Source organism: Pantherophis guttatus, chromosome 2, assembly GCF_059756535.1.
Source record: "Pantherophis guttatus breed Tessera chromosome 2, ASM5975653v1, whole genome shotgun sequence".
NCBI lineage: Eukaryota > Metazoa > Chordata > Lepidosauria > Squamata > Colubridae > Pantherophis > Pantherophis guttatus.
In genome coordinates, this window is record NC_142064.1 from 221,551,250 (window position 1) to 221,571,597 (window position 20,348).

The 20,348-nt window shown below is 43.4% G+C and overlaps 2 protein-coding genes across 2 annotated transcripts; one reads left to right on the forward strand and one right to left on the reverse strand.

Moving 5' to 3' along the window:
- Positions 1-1,331: 1,331 nt before the first annotated feature.
- PDE12 (phosphodiesterase 12) lies at positions 1,332-18,966 on the forward strand. Its single transcript, XM_087883709.1, has 5 exons — positions 1,332-1,435; positions 9,315-9,374; positions 11,125-12,573; positions 15,031-15,109; positions 17,161-18,966. Exons 3-5 carry the CDS (start codon positions 11,290-11,292, stop codon positions 17,601-17,603), a joined length of 1,806 nt encoding a protein of 601 aa, XP_087739835.1. The 5' UTR covers positions 1,332-1,435; positions 9,315-9,374; positions 11,125-11,289; the 3' UTR covers positions 17,604-18,966.
- LOC148115529 (uncharacterized) lies at positions 1,620-9,512 on the reverse strand. The gene is made up of 2 exons (XM_087883710.1): positions 9,017-9,512; positions 1,620-3,742 (listed from the first exon to the last, which is right to left on the reverse strand). The coding sequence occupies exons 1-2, from the start codon at positions 9,384-9,386 to the stop codon at positions 3,396-3,398; spliced, it is 717 nt and encodes a 238-aa protein (XP_087739836.1). The 5' UTR covers positions 9,387-9,512; the 3' UTR covers positions 1,620-3,395.
- Positions 18,967-20,348: the final 1,382 nt, after the last annotated feature.

The following is a 20,348-nucleotide window of genomic DNA, read 5'->3' on the forward strand; positions in this document are numbered from 1 at the left end:
CTGATCTTTATTTTTCTTTTTTTTTATTTATCAGCTTTATTTATCTTTTTATTTTATCAGCTAATTACATTGGCATATTTGTATACAGTACACAAGGATTTATTTGTAAAATGCCTTGACTTGAACGTAAGTGCTCTATTAACAGGGCAAAGGTGCGTCTATTTCCTACAATGACACTCTGGAAAACTCAGAAGCTGAATAGGAAAACAACAGCTGTCATCTACAGTTGATCTTCAGTGACTGATATTTAAAACTGAACTTGTTTCAGACGTGGAAGTTGAGCATAACAAATATAATGGATAAATCTGACTCTTGGCAGAATACAAACTGAATAAGTGGTCAACTGGTTTATCACAGTTGCTCTATTCCATCATATCTGGTACCCTTTTTTGGGTCAAAAAAGTTGTCCACCATTACTTATGCAGTATATCTTCAATGTGTGAACACTGACAACAAATTAACATCTCAGATATCCTGTGTAGATTAAAAAGTTTCTTGGTCCTATTCCAAACCACATTACCTGATGAAGGATGCAGGACAACTGCTTGAAGTAGAGGCAAAGTTTTATTTCGATAGCATGACATGCAGTAGAGCAATCAAAAGGTATACTATGAATTTAGAGTGCTCAGAATGGTAGTACTTATGGCAACAATGGACTTTAATCAGCCTTGGTACTACAGTGGTTTAAAGCACCCTGTTATTAACACAGCTGCCTGCAATTTACTGCTGGTTCGAATCTCTCCAAAGGCTCAAGGTTGACTCAGCCTTCCATCCTTTCTAAGGTAGGTTAAATGAGGACCCAGTTTGTGGGGGCAATAAGCTGACTTTGTATAAATATACAAAAGGATGAAGGCTATTGCTGAGCACATTGTAAGCCGCCCTGAGTCTTCGGAGAAGGGCGGCATATAAATCAAATTTAAAAAAAAAAATCATGAAGTAATGGACTTTGATATGAAATACATTAGATGTGTAAATTAAGATGTTCCTACTCTGGGGATATGTGAGGCCCATTCATTCATTGTCCTGTGGGGTGTGTGAACTTAGATGTGTAAATCTCTTTGGTGTGGAATTTTTATGGGGGATCTGGCATTATGATGTATTATGAGGACAGAGTTCCCTTATCTTGAGAGGATTCTGTTTTATGTTTGCTTGCCAGTGCTGGTTGAATTTCCAGAGAGACATGCTTTTGTCTCTAGCTCTGTTAGGGGAGGCTGTTACCTGGTAGAAAAAAAGGAGATGCCTAAATTGTGTTAGAAGGGAGGAGAGGTTTCCCCTCCCCGGGGATTCAAATTTCCCGGCTGGGAGAGCGTTTCGGCGCCGCGCAAAACCGTGAGAGAAGCAAGTTGCGTGAAAGCAAGTTTTCTTTATTTTTCAGGAAGTCAGATTGAACGATGTCGCGGACCAGCGTTCCTGGGTGAGCTGACATCGTTACAAGGTAAGCATGCATTCTTATACTTTTTGGTACAAAGGAAATTCTTTGTTTCTTTTGTTACTTTTGTGGGTCTTCCCTTTGTGTGTGCGTTCTTGGATTGCCCTGTTTTCTTATTCTAGTTTTTCCCTACTGGGTGGTGTCTGAGCTATCTGGTCTCATGTTCTTTTGTTCCCTTCTGTTCTTATTATTTGCTCCTTGCCTTAAGCTGATCAAGTTGTTATCAGGTAAGCCCTTACCCCTTGACTCTTATCAGATTGCTTGGGCTATTGATTAAATCTTTTCCTTTTGCTAATCCTCTGCCATTCCTTTTGTTTTGCTTTCCTAGTTTCTGCTGTCTTGATAGTTCCTTTTCTGGCATGTCCTGAGTCTTTTGTGTGTGCCATTTCCCTGGGTCCTCTTTTGTTCCTAAATGGCCCTGATGTTCATGTGTTCTATTTTGGGAAGGTCATTTTTCCTATGCCTGTGGTCTTTGCTTTTTTGATTATGTCCTTCTGGCCCTGGCACTGTCTTGGTGGTGTTCCCTTCCTACAATCCCCCATTTGTGTGTGTGTGTGTGTGTGTGTGAGCTTGCTTGTGCTAAATAGGAGTTTCTTCATCTTCCTTTCCTATGGCTGGATCTAGGTCTGAATAAATTTGATACTCGTGGTCAATCTGGACCATCATGAGGGCTGTTTGATTATGTCCTGCCCTTCTCTGTGGAAGATTTGGCTTACATGCCTTTATGCAGCTAAGGCAGGGAGGGATGCAATGACAGAGACAACACAAAAGGCCTCCCAGTACACAGATAGTGACAACACCTGTTAGGGTAATTTTGAGCCAGGAGAAGTCTGGTAACCAAGAAAAGAGCCAAGAAAGATCTAGGGATGGCTGGCTATGGCCAATGTTTTGTGCCAGTTCCTCTAGGTGGTTGACTTCTGTGTCTACAAGTTTTGAGTTTTGTTCCAAGTCAAAACAGCACAACCCTTTAAATTCTTCGCAGCCATGATTGTGTTTTAGTAGTAAATAATCAATTGCTGCCCAATTCTCAAGGGTGGCCTCCCTGACTTGTCTCAACTCTCTATTTAGGGCATCCAATGCGTGGGAAGTCGAATTTAAACTTTTTGCTAGGGTACATGCCAAGCTATTTAGGTTTCTGGAATTCCGGACTGCTAGTCCTGGCACTCCCACTAGCGAAACAGCCAATGAAACATATTCTGCTTTAGTGAGTAAACTTACTCGAGAGTCACAGAATAAGAAGCCCTCCTGTGTCGTCTCTGTAGGGATGGCATTAGCATGGGCAGTTTCCCTAAGGTGCATGGCCCTCCTGTTGAGTTGGCTGGCAGATATGAATAGGCTTGTAGTCCACACAGTATGAACCAGCCATGAGGGAGCCTCAAGTAGCTATAAGAAAAAGGGATCTGCTCTGTATTATTGCATCTCAATTCAGTATTATTTAAATTGATGCAATTTCCATTTCCCAATATGTTGCACCCATAGATTTCAAAACACAATGAGGCAGAGACAGCAGCCACATGGAGGGTGTACATGTCTAGATCTTTTGTTATAGAAATATTTCCCCACTCATAAATGGTTGAGTATGGTTGTGTGATAGGGAAATGTCTAAGCCATGTGTGGTTAAGTATAGCCTGTGGCCCTATTGCTACTCCTATTAAACATGTTTTTAAAATGTCTTTTACTGATTTCCCCCCTGCTAAACAAAATTCTGTGGTGTTCAGTATCTCTTTTGCCAGATATTCCCAGATGTTCCCTTTTTCTGGGATAAGGTTTGGTTCTAGGAACCCTGTTACTTGAGTTACAATTAACAGTATACCATAAAGGTTACATAGCATGCTTGCAATAGATTTTTGTTTTCCCATTGTACAATTCGGTCCCCCCCCCTTAAACAAATACTAATAATAAAAAAAGAGGGGGAAAAAAGGTAAATATGTGTATCCAGATAGCCAAAATGGTGTTAAGAGTGATATTACTGATCAAGTTCGTTGTGTTCAAAAAATGCTTGCAAGGTCCATTCTTCTGTGTCTGGGTTTTTCTTCAGCCTGATTGGAGGGATTTCTGGGCTGTTGTCCACCACTGCAGGTTTGGAGTGTGTCCAGTATATCCAGCTGTCCTTCTCTGCTACTCGGATAGCTGTCTGGGTTGTTAGCAGAACTTGGTAGGGTCCTGTCCACTTGAGTTGCAGTGGTGAGGTCCTTGTGAAGGATTGTATCCACACGCTATCACCTTGCACGAACGGGTGCAGGTTTTCCTCCAGGGGCAGCGTCTCTGTCAGGGCACTCTGTGTCCACAGCTCCTGTAGTCTCCTATGCAAGGCTGAAAGGTATGAAGAAAGGACCATATCCCCCCTGTCTAGGCTGAGAGACTGTGGGTCAAGGCCTTGTAGTGTGTCAGGTGGACGGCCAAACAGAATCTCGAAAGGGGAGATTCCTATATCCCTTCTTGGTCTTGTCCTTATATAGAATAAGGCAATGGGCAAGACCTGTGGCCAGGAGAGGTGTGTTTCTTGGCAGAGCTTGCCTAATAGAGTTTTTACCTCCCTATTCAACCTCTCTGTCCCTGCCAATAAACGTGGAGAACGCGGGCAGTGGAGATTTTGTGTTATGCCTAGAGCTTGGTATATGTATGTTAGGATTTGTGCTATGAAATGTGTCCCTCTGTCTGTATCTAAGATTCATAACACACCGAATCTTGGCACTACATCTTTAATGAGGTGTCTGGCAGTTTCCAGGGCCGTGGCATGGTGGCACGGGAAAGCCTCCACCCAGTGTGTCAGCTGGTCCCTACACACGAGGGCATACTGGTATCCATTGGCCTTGGGCAATTGAATATAGTCCATTTGTATTGCCTCAAATGGTCTTTGTGCCCATGGCCTCCCTCCCTCATAGATGGCTTTTCGGGTTGTGCTATTGTTGGTTTGGCATGTCTGGCAACTGCTGGTTACTCTGGTTGCCTCTGTGTATATACCTGGTGCATGCCATACTCTCCTAGCAGCATCCACTATAGCCTGGGTCCCACAGTGACCTTTTGCATGTAGCCTCTGACAGATTAAGCGTATGAGGCGGCATGGGGCAATAGGTCTACCATCTGGGACTCTCCAAAACCCATCTGAAAATGTTGCCCCTAATTTATCCTCCCACATCTGTGCTTCTCCCTGCTCTAGGAAGTCCCTGTATTGAATTTCAGGATCAACTCTCATTGTTGGGGCAGCGATGTTGTAGGAAAGGGGTTCTGTAGCTACCCACTTGGCTGTTGTATCAGCATAGTGATTTCCTTTAGTGACCATGGAATCATCCGTTTGATGGGCTCTACAATGGATGACTGCAAGGGCTTTTGGTAGCTAGATGGCTTGTAATAGTTGGGAGACTTGAGTGACATGTGCAATTTGTTTTCCTGCTGATGTTAGGAACCCTCTCTGTTTCCACAAGGCTCCAATAGCATGGCAGACTCCAAATGCGTATTTGGAGTCTGTATAGATGTTAGTAGATAGATCCCTAGCTGCTTCACAGGCTTTTGTTAGAGTGATGAGTTCAGCAGCTTGGGCGCGAAAAGAGGGGGAAAGTGGTTCTGCCCAAATGATCTCGTAAAGAGATACTACCGCAGCTCCAGCAACCCTGTTTCTCTCATGAATGAAAGAAGATTCATCCGTAAAAACTTCTAAGTCCGGGTTTTGCAAGGGGGTGTCGGTTAAATCTGGGCGAGGCAATTCTGCATCCTGTATTAGGTGGAGGCAGTCATGTAAGTGATCATCTGTTTGATCCGTGGGAAGCAAGGTAGCAGGATTTAAGGTGCTACATCTTTCAAATGTTATGTGGTCTGAAGTAAACAATTCAGCCTCATATTGTGCTAAGCGTTGTTGCGTGAAGGATTGGGTCTGTGATTTTAGAAGAATGGCAAAAACCTTATGAGGCACTTTTAATGTCAGAGGTTGCCCTAGAACGAGATCTTTGGTTCTTTTTACTATTTCAACGGTTGCCGCTACTGCTCTTAAGCATGGGAGTGTCCCTTGGGCTACCGGGTCTAGTCTGACAGAATAGTATGCGACTGGTCTATGCCCTGGACCGAAGCGCTGGGTTAGGACTCCAGACGCGATGCCTAGTTTTTCGTGAATGAATAGGGTGAAAGGCTTGTTGTAGTCCGGGAGACCTAGCGTGGGAGCCAAAGCCAGGGTCTTTTTAATTCTTAAGAGATTTTGCTCTAGAGATTTAGTCCATGTTATGGGGTCTGGCATGTCCTGTTTTGTTAATTGTATTAAAGGTTTCGCCATTTCCCCAAAAGACGGGATCCAGGGGTGGCAGAATCCCAGAACCCCCAGGAATGCTCTGACTTGTCATTTAATGTGGGGGCGTTTCATTGATAATATGGTTTCTACTCGGCTTGGAGCCAATTTCCTCACCCCCGGGCAAATGATATAACCTAAGTATGTTACTTCCTTTTTTAGGTATTGTAGTTTTGAGGGGGAGGCTTTGTGTCCCCTCTCAGCCAGGGATTTCAGCAAGTGAAAGGTGTCAATTTTACATGCCTGTTCACTGTTAGAGGCTAGCAGGAGATCATCTACATATTGGACTAAGGTTGATCCTTCTGGCAGGGTAATGGAAGAGAGGTCTGCCTTCAGGATCTGGGAAAATAGGGTGGGGGATTCTGTGTAGCCCTGAGGGAGGCGGGTCCACGTGTACTGCTGTTCTTCCCAGGTAAAAGCAAAAAGGTACTGGGAAGCGTGGTCCACGGGAATACTAAAGAAAGCGGAGCATAAATCTACAACAGTAAAATGGGTAGCTGAAGCCGGCACCTCCGTAATTATCGTGGCCGGGTTTGATACGATCAGCGCTCGGGGAATTACATGCAAATTAATTAGCCTTAGATCGTGAACAAATCTGCATATTGGGTTTTCATCTTTGTCCACTGTGGATTTCTTTACATGAAAAATTGGGGTATTGCATGGGGAGGTGCATTTGCGCAAAACTCCCTGCTTCAAATAGGCGTTTATCAGCTTGCGTATGGGCTGGATGGCTTCAGCCTGGATTTTATACTGTGGTATGCAGGGGGGTGGTCCTGGTTTTACTCTGATCGTAACTGGTGTGGCTCCTTTAAGGAGTCCTACCTCTGTCGCATCCCTTCCCCATAAAGAGGAAGGTAGGGTTGCCAAATCTGCATGTAATAGTGTGCTTTGAATGGCTAGTAGAAAGGTTTTCTTCCCTGGTATGTCTAAGGCAAGGCCTCCTTTCCCACACCTGATGGTTGCTCCTAATTTACATAGGAGGTCCCTTCCAAGGAGAGAGACTGGAGATTGGGGGCATATGGTGAAAGAATGTTTCAATGAAAAAGGATCTACTTCAACTGTTACATCGTTTGTGTATTTTACCGGGATAGCTGTTCTTCCCACTCCCATTATTTTATCATGAGCTCCAGGTTTTACTGAGTTTCTGTGTGGTGGTTTGACAATTAAAGAGGCGGTGGCCCCGGTGTCTACCAAACAGTCATATTCTTTTCCCCCTATGAGGAGGGAAATCATGGGCTTTCCCTGCGTACCATTCCTTAGGGGAATCGCAAGCCCTTGGAGGGTAGCTGAGAATTCACCCTCGTCTGTTCCTAGTCATAAAGCTTGAGGGTTGTTTTCCCTTTCTATCTCCCAATGATTGTTGTTTGGATTAGTTCGTTCATTGTGATAAAATGAGGTGTTTGGAGGTAGGGGTGCCGTTGGTGGTTCCCTGCGGTAATGGTTTCTCCGGTCGTCTTGGTTAAATGGGTTGTCCCTATGTCTAAAGTCTCGGAGGGGTCCTGTTTGTCGGCGGGGAGGGGGCTGGTTACAGTCTCGGCTTGAATGTCCTAATTCCCCGCATCGGAAACAGTGGCGGCATTTATACGCTGGGCATCCCGTCTTCTCGCACCTAATACATCGTTGCCAATTACTGGGAAACCGCCCTTGGGTTTGCCTGTTGTTACTGTGTATGGCAGCGAATATCTGCATTTCTTCCTGTCTTTCTGTCCTTTTCCTTCTTTCTTTCTCTAATTCTTTCCTTTCCCCTTCTTCCTCCTTGAGTCTGTCTCTCTGGTCGTAAACGAAATTCGCAATTCTGTGCAATTCCGAGATATCTAAGGTGGACCAGTTAGAGACTATTCTGTGAAAGTGTTCTTTAATATCTTGGGCAGATTGGTCAACGAAGGCCGAGGCTAAAATCCTCTGGTCCTTCTGGCAGTTCACATCCAGGTGGGCGTAAGTTGTGGCTGCCTCTATAAGCCTGACCCAGAAGGCATCGGGGTTCTCTTGATCCCTCTGGGTAACTCGCTGGAATTCTGACCAATTCAGGGTTTTTTTCCCGATCTCTTCCAGGGCTTCCAGTAGGTTTTGTTTTGCCCTGGTATAAGTGCCCCAGTGGGTGTCATCATTATAGTCCCAGTCTGGGTTCTCAAGGGGCCAGGCGACCCTGGGGTGGGTAGCCTGACCCGGAACCCTTATGACCGGTTGTTTAGCAATCTGATCCGTTTTTTCAAAAAGTTTTAACAACTCATCTTTTGTCAAAAAAACGTGCAGTAGTTGGTTCATGTCCCCCCATGATGGGTTGTGGCTATCTATAATGGTTTTTAGGGTCCTGATCACTGTTTGGGGGTCTGCTCTGAAGGTTGGGGCATCTTTCTTCCAGATTACTAAATCTGAGGCCAAAAAGGGTGTGTGTGTTAGAATGTAGTCAATTTCACCCCTATGTCTTCCTGGTACGGGTCTGCTTATTATCTTTGCTTCTCTATCTGTTTGTATCTTAGGTGTGTTACTTTCTATGAAGGATTCCTTATTCCTAGCTAGTTCGGCCCAGCAATACCAATAGGGTATGTGGCTGGGCTTTAGTCTGGGTCTAAGTGCTTTTAGGATTTTTATATCGAAGGTACCGCTATCAGGCCAAATTTGTTTCCCGTTTTCGTCTCTAAGCAAAGCCCACTTTTGACACAATTTTTCCGCTCGTTTTCGATCCATGCCATTTAAAATGGGCATCCGCCTGGCGTCCCAGGCCTCGAGCAACTCTCCAATTGGGGTTCCTGCCACCCGCGAACTACCACTACCCATGACCCTGTCTTTTCGCCTGAAGGATCACTTTGACTTAGCCGGGTGGCCCGCCTCAAGTTTGCAGAGAAAAAGCTCTGGGAAGGACTTCGATTCCCTTACGAAGTACGGGCCCCTTCCGTAGGGAACTTGCCAAAGTTTTCGGATCCAAAAAGGGGATCCAGGAGGACCTGCTGACCCCAGCAGTGAGTACTGGCCCCTCCTCACACTATCTCCGTGTCTGGGCTTTGCACCTTCTGAGACGTACACTGGGATTCCCTCTCGCAATTTATTTCCCCCTTCCACGCGCTTCTATTCGCTCGGCTTTCGTTCCCTGTTAGGCAGAAAGTCCTATGTTTGGCGATTCCCCCTTGCTTTCTCTGTCCTACCGGCTCGGTGGAGCTAGCAGTAGGCAGAGGTTACCTACGGCTAGGGATCGTTCAAAGGGGTAGGATCAGGCTGCTGTCCAGGTGAAATCCCACATGCACACACTCACTCACACACTCTCATATGCCCCGTATTCTAGGGATTTTATTGTAATTTAAAGCGGTACTTACCTGCTTTCAAGCAGCTGTTGAGGCAAAGGCTCAAAACTCCCTTTACTACCCGACACCTCCGGGCAGGGTCCGTGGATTTTTCCCTGGACAAAGTGGTTCGTGCCGGCTGGGATGAATCTCCAGGTCCCGTCCGGTGGCTGGGTTGGCTGGGAATTCTTCGTGATCGCCAATTGTTAGAAGGGAGGAGAGGTTTCTCCTCCCCGAGAATTCGAATTTCCCGGCTGGGAGAGCGTTTCGGCGCCGCGCAAAACCGCGAGACAAGCAAGCTGCGTGAAAGCAAGTTTTCTTTATTTTTCAGGAAGTCAGATCGAACGATGTCCCGGACCAGCGTTCCTGGGTGAGCTGACATCGTTACAAGGTAAGCATGCATTCTTATACTTTTTGGTACAAAGGAAATTCTTTGTTTCTTTTGTTACTTTTGTGGGTCTTCCCTTTGTGTGTGCGTTCTTGGATTGCCCTGTTTTCTTATTCTAGTTTTTCCCTACTTGAAACTGGGTGGTGTCTGAGCTATCTGGTCTCATGTTCTTTTGTTCCCTTCTGTTCTTATTATTCGCTCCTTGCCTTAAGCTGATCAAGTTGTTATCAGGTAAGCCCTTACCCCTTGACTCTTATCAGATTGCTTGGGCTATTGATTAAATCTTTTCCTTTTGCTAATCCTCTGCCATTCCTTTTGTTTTGCTTTCCTAGTTTCTGCTGTCTTGATAGTTCCTTTTCTGGCATGTCCTGAGTCTTTTGTGTGTACCATTTCCCTGGGTCCTCTTTTGTTCCTAAATGGCCCTGATGTTCATGTGTTCTATTTTGGGAAGGTCATTTTTCCTATGCCTGTGGTCTTTGCTTTTTTGATTATGTCCTTCTGGCCCTGGCACTGTCTTGGTGGTGTTCCCTTCCTACAGTTGCAAGTGGGTTTTCTTCCTACAGCATAATGTACTCTGAGAAGTCCCTTGTCTCTGAAAAATTGTCTCTATGGAAGTGGATAATACTTATCCATTCGTTAAACAATCTATTACAAAGAAAACCAAACACAGTACATTTTTAAAAGATTAAAGGTGTACATTGTATAAAATGTGAATCCAGTTTACATGTGTACAGACTCAGAAAATCGCAGCATTATGAAAACTTTCATGGACAGGTCTATAAAGTTTTTATTTTTAATTTTTATCCCTCCCTTATTTTAATAGTCAACTGAAGGCAGCAAACATACATAATACTCCCTTCTCCTATTTTCCCCACAACCACCACCCTGTGAGGTGGATTGGGCTGAGACTGGCCCAAAGACACGCAGCTGGCTTTCATGCTTAAAATAAGACTAGAATTAACAGTCTCCTGTTTTCTAGCCTGGTTACTACTGGTAGGAGTCAAACTAATTTAAAACTATTACTAGACTTAATTTCTTTGCAGTAATATTTAAATATTTCCAAGTAAAATGGAGTTAATAATTTGTACTTCTACCAAATAATTGAAAAAGTAGTCCCTCTTCAGTTTCTTTGCCCCTATTTTTCTGATTTGCAGTAAATTGTTTAAAAAATTAATATGCTTAACATTGTTTTGCCACTATTTAATATTAACCATAAAGAGCAGTTTGCCTCTCTGTATTAGTGCTTTAGAGCTCCTGACATGGATAACAGATTTAGATTTTATTGCATAAGTAGATAACAATCCAGTAGTGTAGGTGTGCTGCTTCTAAGCTCCAGTCCATACAGCAAAGTTTTGCATCTAACTTTGCTAACCATTGTTCTGGCACCTGGCCTTACTTAATAGAGTTTTATACTCTATTAAAACATCAAACTCCCAAGTGCCTAACACTACTCATCCAGTTCTGGGATAGAGAAAAGAACAAACCTACAAGCCTCATCCTCTATCACAGAGGTCTTCAAACTTGGCAGCTTTAAGTCTTGTGAACTTCAACTCCCAGAATTCTCCAGCCAGCATAGCTGGCTGCCAAGTTTGAAGACCTCTAGCAAGCCACTGAGGGGGAAAGGCTATTTCCGGTCAGTGGTGCTCGGTACGTTCAGGGCTACGCCTAAACAGAATCCTGACCTCCTCCATCTTCCGGGTCCTTTAACTCTCCTCCCCTTTTCTTTTGTCGTTCCGCTACCTCGTTTAAACAGCCCTTCGGGTCCGGGCGCCATTTCCGGCAAGCGCTTGGTTTCCTTTCCCGGCTCGCGCTTCCTCCTTCCTGTTCCCTCGCTGCGAGTTTTCTCATTGGCCCTGGCGGAGCTGGGCAGGGCGGCCCAAGCGATTCTGTGCTGCGGGGCGAGCGAGGAGACGAGCAAATGAATGGTGTCAGCTACGGGTTCTTGCGGCGTCTGCTGGGCACTTTGAAGGCCCTTCCCTTGTTAAGGCGTCCGGGCAAACAGCGGCTGGCTTGGTGGTTGCCTACCTTCACCATGGAGCGGGCGGTGGTGCGCTGCGTCCCGGCGGAGCCTAAGCTCAGCGTTTCCATCGTGCTGCAGGACGGTAAGACCCGGCATGTGCACCGAGACCAAACGGAGCCTCTGGGCCAGGCGCTGGCTCGCATCGCCAACAACGTCAGCAAAGGCCACGCCAAGAAGGCCAAGAAGAGCAAAAAAGCGCAGAGCGAGCCCGACCCCGGGACGCCGGGGACGCCTTCTGAGCTCGTCCCCGTTCGCCTTTTCTCCCAGGACGGGGAAGCCGTGGCCGAAGACGTGCCTAACCAGGAGGCCTGGAAAGACGGGTCGGTGCTGCAAATCGGCGAGACCCGCTACCGCGTGGAGCGCAATCCGCCCATGCTGACCGAGCTGCAGCTCCCGCGCTCGCTCATGGCCGGCTTCCCCGTGTGCCCCAAGCTCCAAGTCGAGTTCGGCTCCGCCCGGGACTGCCTCTTCCGTTGGTATTACGAGCAGAAGATCGAGCCGGCTGAAACGGCGTCGGCCGCCGCGAGCAGCAACTGGGTGGAAGCCCCGGCCGGATCCGAGCGCGTTTTCATGCCGACCAACGCGCAGATCGGACGCCGCCTGAAGCTCGTGTGTATCCCGGGCAGCGGCGAGAGGCGCTACGGGCTGCCCCGCGAGGCGGAAAGCGTAGGCCCCGTGGAGGCTGGCCCGGGCGCCTGCACTTTCGAGGCGCGGCATCTCTACACCAAGAAAGTGGCGGGGCCGGGACTGATCCGCATGGTTTCCTATAACATCCTGGCCGACATCTACGCCAGGACTGAGCTCTCGCGGACCGTCCTTTATCCGTATTGTGCTCCTTACTCGCTGGAGCTCGACTACCGGCAAAACCTCCTCAAAAAGGAACTGGCCGGCTACAACGCCGACATCATTTGCCTGCAGGAGGTAGACAAGTCGGTCTTTGTGGATAGCCTGGGGCCTGCGCTTGACGCCTTCGGCCTGGAGGGGCTGTTCCGGATCAAAGAGAGGCAGCACGAAGGCCTGGCCACTTTCTACCGAAGGGACAAATTCCACCTCCTTAGTCAGCACGACATTGCCTTCAATCAGGCTCTGCTTGAAGATCCCTTGCACAGAGAGCTGCGGGACAAGGTGGCTACCTGCCCGCAGGTTGAGGAAAGCCTGCTTAAGCGATCATCCGCTCTACAGGTATGCCTTATTATTCCCTCTTGTCCAGTGGTGAAATCCAAATTTTTTTACTACCGGTTCTGTGGGCGTGGCAGGGGAAGGATACTACAAAATCTCCATACCCACCCCACTCCAGGGGAAGGATATTGCAAAATCCCCAGTCCCTCCCCACTCCTGGGAGAAGGATATTGCAAAATGTATTTATTATTTATTTATTATTCAAATTTCTATGCTGCCCACTCTCCGAGGACTCTGGATGGCTTACACCAAAGACAGTATACTAAATAGCATATTGCCCCCAACAATCTGGGTCCTCATTTTACCCACCTTGGAAGGATGAAAGGCTGAGCCAACCTTGAGCCGGTGAGATTTGATCTGCTGAACTAGCAGTCAGCTGAAGTAGCTGCAGTACTGCACCCTAACCACTGCGCCACCTCGGCTCTTTTCTCCATTCCCACCCCACTCTGGGACCAGCCAGAGGTGGTATTTGCCTGTCCTCCGAACTACTCAAAATTTCCACTACTGGTTCTCCAGAACCTGTCAGAACCTGCTGGATTTCACCCCTGCTCTTGTCTAAAGCAGGGGTCTCCAACTTTGGCAACTTTAAGCCTGGTGGACTTCAACTCGCAGAATTTCAAAGCTGACTGGGGAATTCTGGGAGTTGAAGTCCGCCAGGCTTAAAATTGCCAAGGTTGGAGACCCCTGGTCTAAAGGAATGGTAGGGAAGTGCGTTTGCAGGTTAAGTTAAAGGGACTTTCATTAAGACATTCAAAGCCAGAACTGTCTCAATTCTCCAAACTGGCATCTTTTGGTATCTTGAAGCAGTTTTTACTTTACTTTACTTTGTTAAGAAAACAACTTAAAAATATGGTTTGGAGGAAAAAGAAGAGTGAGATAAAGTCCTCACAAATTGACCAAGGTAGAAAATAACTAAGATACTGTATAGGAGGAGCATAATAATCAGCCCCTCAAATATAAAGTAGTTAGTCCTTTTTTATTTGATGTTCTTTTGAATGGGGAAAATAAATTTTCTTAAAGGGATTTCAGACTATCGGCAGGATAACTCTGGAAACAAGAAAATGGGAGATGTTGTAAAAAGTTAAATTATGTGCAAAAATCTGGCTGGGAGATGCAGAGAACAACAAAATCTGGCTGGGAGATGCAGATCCAGAAAGCATTCATCTGATGTACCTTTCCCAGAGAGGCAACTGTACTGTGGCTTGAAATGCTTCATTTGTAAATCTGCCTCCTTCATGGTCATGTGATGGGAATGCTGCAACTGAGGATTGCAAGTAACTCCAGAAGCCATATGCTGCATGCTTTCAGACATGTTATTTTTTTTTAACCCAATCAAATGTAAAATAAATCTATTTTAAAAATAAAATAGAATGGAGCCAAATTTGGTGTGTGGGGAAAAGGCAACAATAAGATTTGTGTATAAGATGAGTTGGATCAAACCAGGTTTATGGAGAAAAATGTCATATATTACTATGGAAGAAAAAAGTAGGCAGTAGTTTGGAATGTTGCAGACTTCTCCATAGATAGTCTTTGACTTACAACTATTCATTTAACAACTGTAAAAAGGGTGGCACTTCTGGCCATTGCAAAAATGTCACATATTCATACATATGCACACCTATTCTGCAATCAAGTGATTATGATTTGGGTGCTTGGCAACCTGTTCACACTTAGGACTGGTTGCCAAACACCCCACAATGATGTTTACAATATTCTCCTCCAAATTTCTCAGAAAATCAAGAAGCCAGCAGGGAAGATTGCAAGCTGCTGTCACCTACAGAGAGGATTCCTTTTGGCCTCTGGAGTTGGCTGAAAGAGCATCATGTCAGAGGATATCTACTCCACACTCCTTAGGGAAACAGTTCTGAGAGCAAAAAGACTGTCTGCTGGAGGATTTCAACTCTATGTAGAATTGAGTCTTTTGGAAACCAAAAGGGCTGCCTGCCTGAGGCTTTCAGCCCAGCACCAAACTGAATTCCTCCAGTAGCAACTCTTTGCTCTTAAAAAGATTCAGCTTCACATGATTGAAATCCTCTGGCAGGTAGCCCTTCAGCTCACAACCAGAAATGCCAAGAATGTGATTATTGAACAAAGCAATCATATGACATCTTATACTTAAAGACACACCCCCTCCTTCTTTATTGCTAGACTTGTGCCTTACGCCCAGGGCCGGATTTAGATGAAAAGAGGCCCTAGGCTATTCCACTTATGAGGCCCTTTCACCTATAGTGAAAGTGTAATTTTAATTTTGCTAACAATTTGAATGTAGGCCCCTCTTGATCTTGAGGCCCTAGGCTGAAGCCTAGTTAGCCTATAGGAAAATCCGGCCCTGCTTACGCCAGACCTATTTTTTTAGAGGTTGGAAAGAATTTGAACTACTATGCTCATTATCATTTCCCTAACTTAGATACTATATACAGTATTGTGAGGTATCAGAATTCATGAACATTTTTCTTGCAGGTTTCTGTCCTTCAGTCTCAAAATGATTCTTCAAGAAAGATTTGTGTAGCCAACACTCACTTGTTTTGGCACCCGAAAGGTAATTTTAGTTTCTGATACTTTTTAAGCAGGTTATATCTTGTATTTTGAATTCTGGGATTGGATATAAATTGAGAATTGGTAAATTGCAGAACTGGAAGCCTGTGTGGTGCTGGTTTTTGCCACAGGATTGAGATGAGGTCCTTTCCAGCTGCAGAAACATTCTTATTAAGCTAAAGCAGGAACACCAGGGGTTTCCAAAGAAGTAGTCTAGATTATTGTAGTGTTCATAAATTCATAAGCACACAATCTATTGTTAATTGGAGCTATTTGACTACCATGGAATAAAATGTTTTGAAATATCACTGCTGAACAGCGAATAGAATAATTACTTGATTCCTTTGGGATGTGTATTACAGTAGCAGAGAATAAACTCTTGGATTAATTGAGGGAACTGCTAGAAAGTATCCCAGTAATTCTCTTTAGAGGAAAAAAACATATTTGTCCTTAGTTTTCTTTGTGTTACTTCCTCCTAATTATTATATATAATTCTGCAAATGTAGCTCAATTTTAGAGTATTATTAGGAAGATTAAAATTTATTAAATGCATTTTGTAGTAAGAGGAGGGATGTAAAATAAAGGAACACTTCCCTCTTCCCCTTTTAAGGGCCCTTGACTATACTTAATTGAAGAAAGGAAGAGAAAGTATGAAAAACTGAAAGAGTCAGAGAAAAGGAACATTGAAGAATGGAAGTTGGAAGAAACAAAGAAAAATAACAAAAAGTTAAAGAGAAGTACAGGAAAAGAGTACTGTACAGAAAGAACTGGGAGCATGGGAGCCGAGCCAAGAGGAATAACTAATTGTGGGCCACAGTTTGCAGAACTGGTAGAATCAGCAAAGCAGTAGCAGTGGAAGCAGCTGCCAGGGGAAGGAGTGTAGAATGTCAGCCAGACCAGCAGATGCAGTAGCAGCAATGGCCCCAAGAACATCAATAGCACTGAAATGGGCTCTGATAACCCTGCAGAAGGTGGCAGATGATGGCAGAGTAGAAAAGTCCAAGAAGCCTGAAAAATCTAACGGCTGGGTGCCTGTAAGCTGTCCTGAGGGACAGTTGCACCTCCCAACCATTGGTACAGGTTAAGTGCCTCCCAGCAACTGCAACCTTCCTGAAAGGAAACAGCCCACGTCTTCTACCTAACATTCTTTTGATGGAGACCACACAAGTGCCTGCAGCATTGTGGGTAAGGAAGTAGGAAGTTTAAAGGTTTAGAAAGAACTCAGTCCAGGCTTGATGCAGCACAAAGTGGATCAGGGTTTTAAAAGTGTATGTGTATGTAAATAAAATTAAAAGGTGTTAGAATATGGAATAATAAAGTGCCAGGTGATCAATTGTAGAATTGGAATGAGACCACAACAGAACAAAGTATAATTTCTGGGAATGAGATGTTTGTTTATTTGGTAAGTTTTTATAGCTGTCATCTTATGTATATGATTTTGAACTGTGTACAAAGTTAAAAACAAAAACAAAACATTAGAAAAATCATTAAAAACAAAATCATAAAGTCAAAATTATTTATAGAGAAATCTATTCTGAAGGGAATTGTTGGCCTCTTGTTTGGTTCTGTCACCATCTCCCAAAATGGATTTGTGCCATTTCCCATGGACAACAGCAATTGGCTGTGCCCTATCCTTGCCCTGCCTGCTGCTTCTTGCTATTGCTGGTAAACTGACAAGCTCCAGGCTGAGCTGTGACAATATCTCAGTACAGTATATGTGTTGCTGTCCGTCAGGCTCTCCATCCTAGGTGCAGAGCCATACTCTATCCAAATGAGAAGACATAAGGCCTGTCTAAGACTTGCAAGTTGCTGACATATTTTGGCTGTCACCATCCAACTGTGTATCAGTGTGGCAGTTTACCTAGTATGACATGGAAAGCTACAAATTTGAAAGCCCTGTCCTAATAGAAGGCAATGGCAAACGATTTCTATATTATAATTGGGAGTCAAATTCAACTCAGGGGCTTTGCTTTAAAAAATATCAAGACTGGATATTACATTATTTGAAACCTTAGACCCATTGACTAAACATAACAGTCCTTTCTTTTGTTTTAGGTGAAAATATCCGTCTAATCCAAGTTGCAATAGCATTATCCCATATTAAGCATGTGATCAATGACATCTATCCTGCTACACCTCTCATCCTCTGTGGGGATTTTAATGCCACACCATCAACTGGAACATATACTTTTGTCAATAGCGGTAGTGTTACCGAAGATCATGAGAGCTGGGATTCAGAAGTTAAAGAGCAACGGTTTGCTATGTCTCTAACCCACCAGTTCGGTCTTAAAAGTGCTTGTGGAGAACCAGCCTACACTAATTATGTTGGAGGGTTTCATGGATGTTTGGACTATATTTTCATTGATGCAAATGTTTTGGAGGTTGAACAGGTAATTCCACTGCCAAGCCATGAAGAAGTAACCACCCACCAGGCCTTACCAAGTGTTTCACACCCATCAGATCATATAGCACTAATATGTGATATAAAGTGGAAATAATCTCATTATTTTCGGAAATGTGTGCTACTTGTGAAAAATTCAGTTGGAATGCTTATTTGATCACAATTATATCTCATTTATAATTCTTTGTAAGTGGTCATACTTTTTATAACAGCGTTCTTATGTACCAGTGCTATATTTTTCTTCTATTAATGAACAGAATCAATACAATTTGAAACTGATCGTCCTATTTCATTTTCAGATGACTTTTAAAATAAGGAGTAAGACTGGATTGTTTAAACTGATATTTGCCAATCAGTCGCTACTAACATGTTGAGGGAATAGCCAGTCTTTATAAGACTGTATTAAAGATTCAAAAAAATATTCTGACAGTTCCCACTACATCGAGGGAAAAGATCTTACTCATATAAACCAAAATAACTTGGGTTTAAATAATAGTAATATGGTATGCATGGGCAGTGATTTTTTTTTTCCAATTACAGAGACTGATTTTGCTAGGGAGTGGTGATTTTCATCAATGGTAATCCACCTTTAGGGGAGCTTAAGGACTATTGCTTCCTGCTGTTTTAGAAAGCTTAAAAAGAATTTTCATGGTTTGAGCAAGGTCTAAGCAACAAAGACTCAGTGGAAGACAACCCCACTTATTTCACTTTAAGCAAAGACAAGTAATTAAAGAGGTACTGTAGCTGCAGCAGCCCCATCTTTGAGATGGGGCTAACCTCTAGTGTCCTCTCGCTAGATTAATTAAAAGGTAATTAAGCTCCAGTTAACCCTCTTCCAGACTGGTTCACAAGACCAAGTTTAGAAGGTACTGTTAATCCTGTGTGCAAGGGTAAATTGTCTCCTTTATTAACAAAAGATAATGAATGTCCAGATGTGATCAACATACTGGTGTTGCTGGTAACCTGGTTAAGTATGTTCTGCACCCAGAACCATTAAATCCTGAATCTTTGTTAGCTGTCCAAAGTTACAGATTTGAGATAGGTGACCATATAAATCGCTTAACTGTTTGGTCTGTGTCCCTGATCATGTGACAATGCTAGGTCTACTTCTCACAATTTACGTTAACTGACTAATAATGGAGGACGTTGGCACCCCATTTCATTGCCCTAATTTGTGTAAGATAAGACTATCTTATAGCTAGCTACTTTATGGCACAAGGGCATGCAACCATAGTTATGGCTACTTTTATGTCAATTTGCATAGATTGTTAAACTAGATAAATTTAGTGAATACCAGATTAACCATGCTTTAGTATTCCATATGAACATATACCTCATTTTTATCTGTCAGGTCTGTTAATTTATGTAGTTTCTGGATCCTTTATTTGTATAACCAGATTGCCACAGTATATTCAGTCTATGTATCATATACTATTAAAACTGATTCCTGTAACCTTTAACTGGGCAAAACAATGCAACAAAAGGGCTAAACATTTTGAACAAGGTAGCTCAAATGGGCTAATTTACAGAATGTGTCCAAAATCTGGGACCCATGTCCCTTGTGGAACTGAAACTTGGCAAGTTTTATAAAAGTTTTAAAATGACATAAACATCATAAAACACTTTGACATAATACAAATGTTAAAACCTATTTTCTGTACTGAAGTTTGACTCTGCTATAGAGTTCAGCATGGGCTATTTTCAAAGCAGATATATCTCTGAATGTATCCTAGCTTTTCCAGTTAAGGCAGTACATTCAAAGCTCTGTCATTGTCAAAGGCATTGAGAAATCTGAGAAGGAAAGTTCTGAAAGCATGACCCAACCAGTCATGAGTTGTCTGGTATCATCTAAAACTTAACTTTTGCTCTAATTGGCAAATACCCTCCACAGAATTTTTCTGACAGTTGAAATTAGTTATACTTGACTCAGGTATTTAAAAACTCCCACTTATATAACACATCTTGATATAACTGCTGCATCTTCACAATGGTTGAGTCCAAGAATCCTTTGGAAAACCAGTTTAGAAGGATATGGCAATTAAAAAAAAACTACCTTGTACACCACGTTGTGTGCTAAGAATACAAAACTATTTAACATAGAGGATCTAATAAGGTGTAACCAATGTTGAAAATCTCAATTTTGAGCAGCAAAAAATAGTATTTCAATAATTTTTAGAAAGCCATAAGCCATGATGTAAATGCAAATTTATCTCTTAAGAACAGCATCTTTTTAAAAAAAATTAAATCCCTTTGTTTCCTGTGAGGGTATTCAGGCACCCTTGCCTCAGATATACAAACTGGAAGGAATGCAGCGTGAGCCATTTGTTTTTTTTAAACATTATTTTCAGGTTTGAGATCAGATTTAGTTTTTCCTCGTTTGAATAGCCTGACAATATTAAATGCTCCTGCTTGATTAAGACTGGAATGAGAACATGAGCCAAAGAAACAATGCTAATCTGTGCAAGCCCTATTAAGTAACACAAGGGCTTATTGGCTTAATATAACCAACAATTTTCTGAGTAGATATAGGAATGTTGTAAAATTAAAGTATTTGACAAAATAACTGATAACATTCTGGTAGATAGAACTGATAGAATGATTATTAAATGTATACATACATGGCTGAACATTTACAGTTAAAAGTAAAAAATTGGAGAAGGCATCAAATGGGAGTGCCAAAACATGCAGTCATGAGACCAATATTCCTTAACATTTTTATTAATGACTAGGATGAAGAGGTAGATGGAAATATGGATTCTGTGGACACTACATAGTGCTATTACATCCCAACATGTTTGCAAAGTACTGATGGCAGTTCTCAAATTGTGCTAATTTCTTAAAT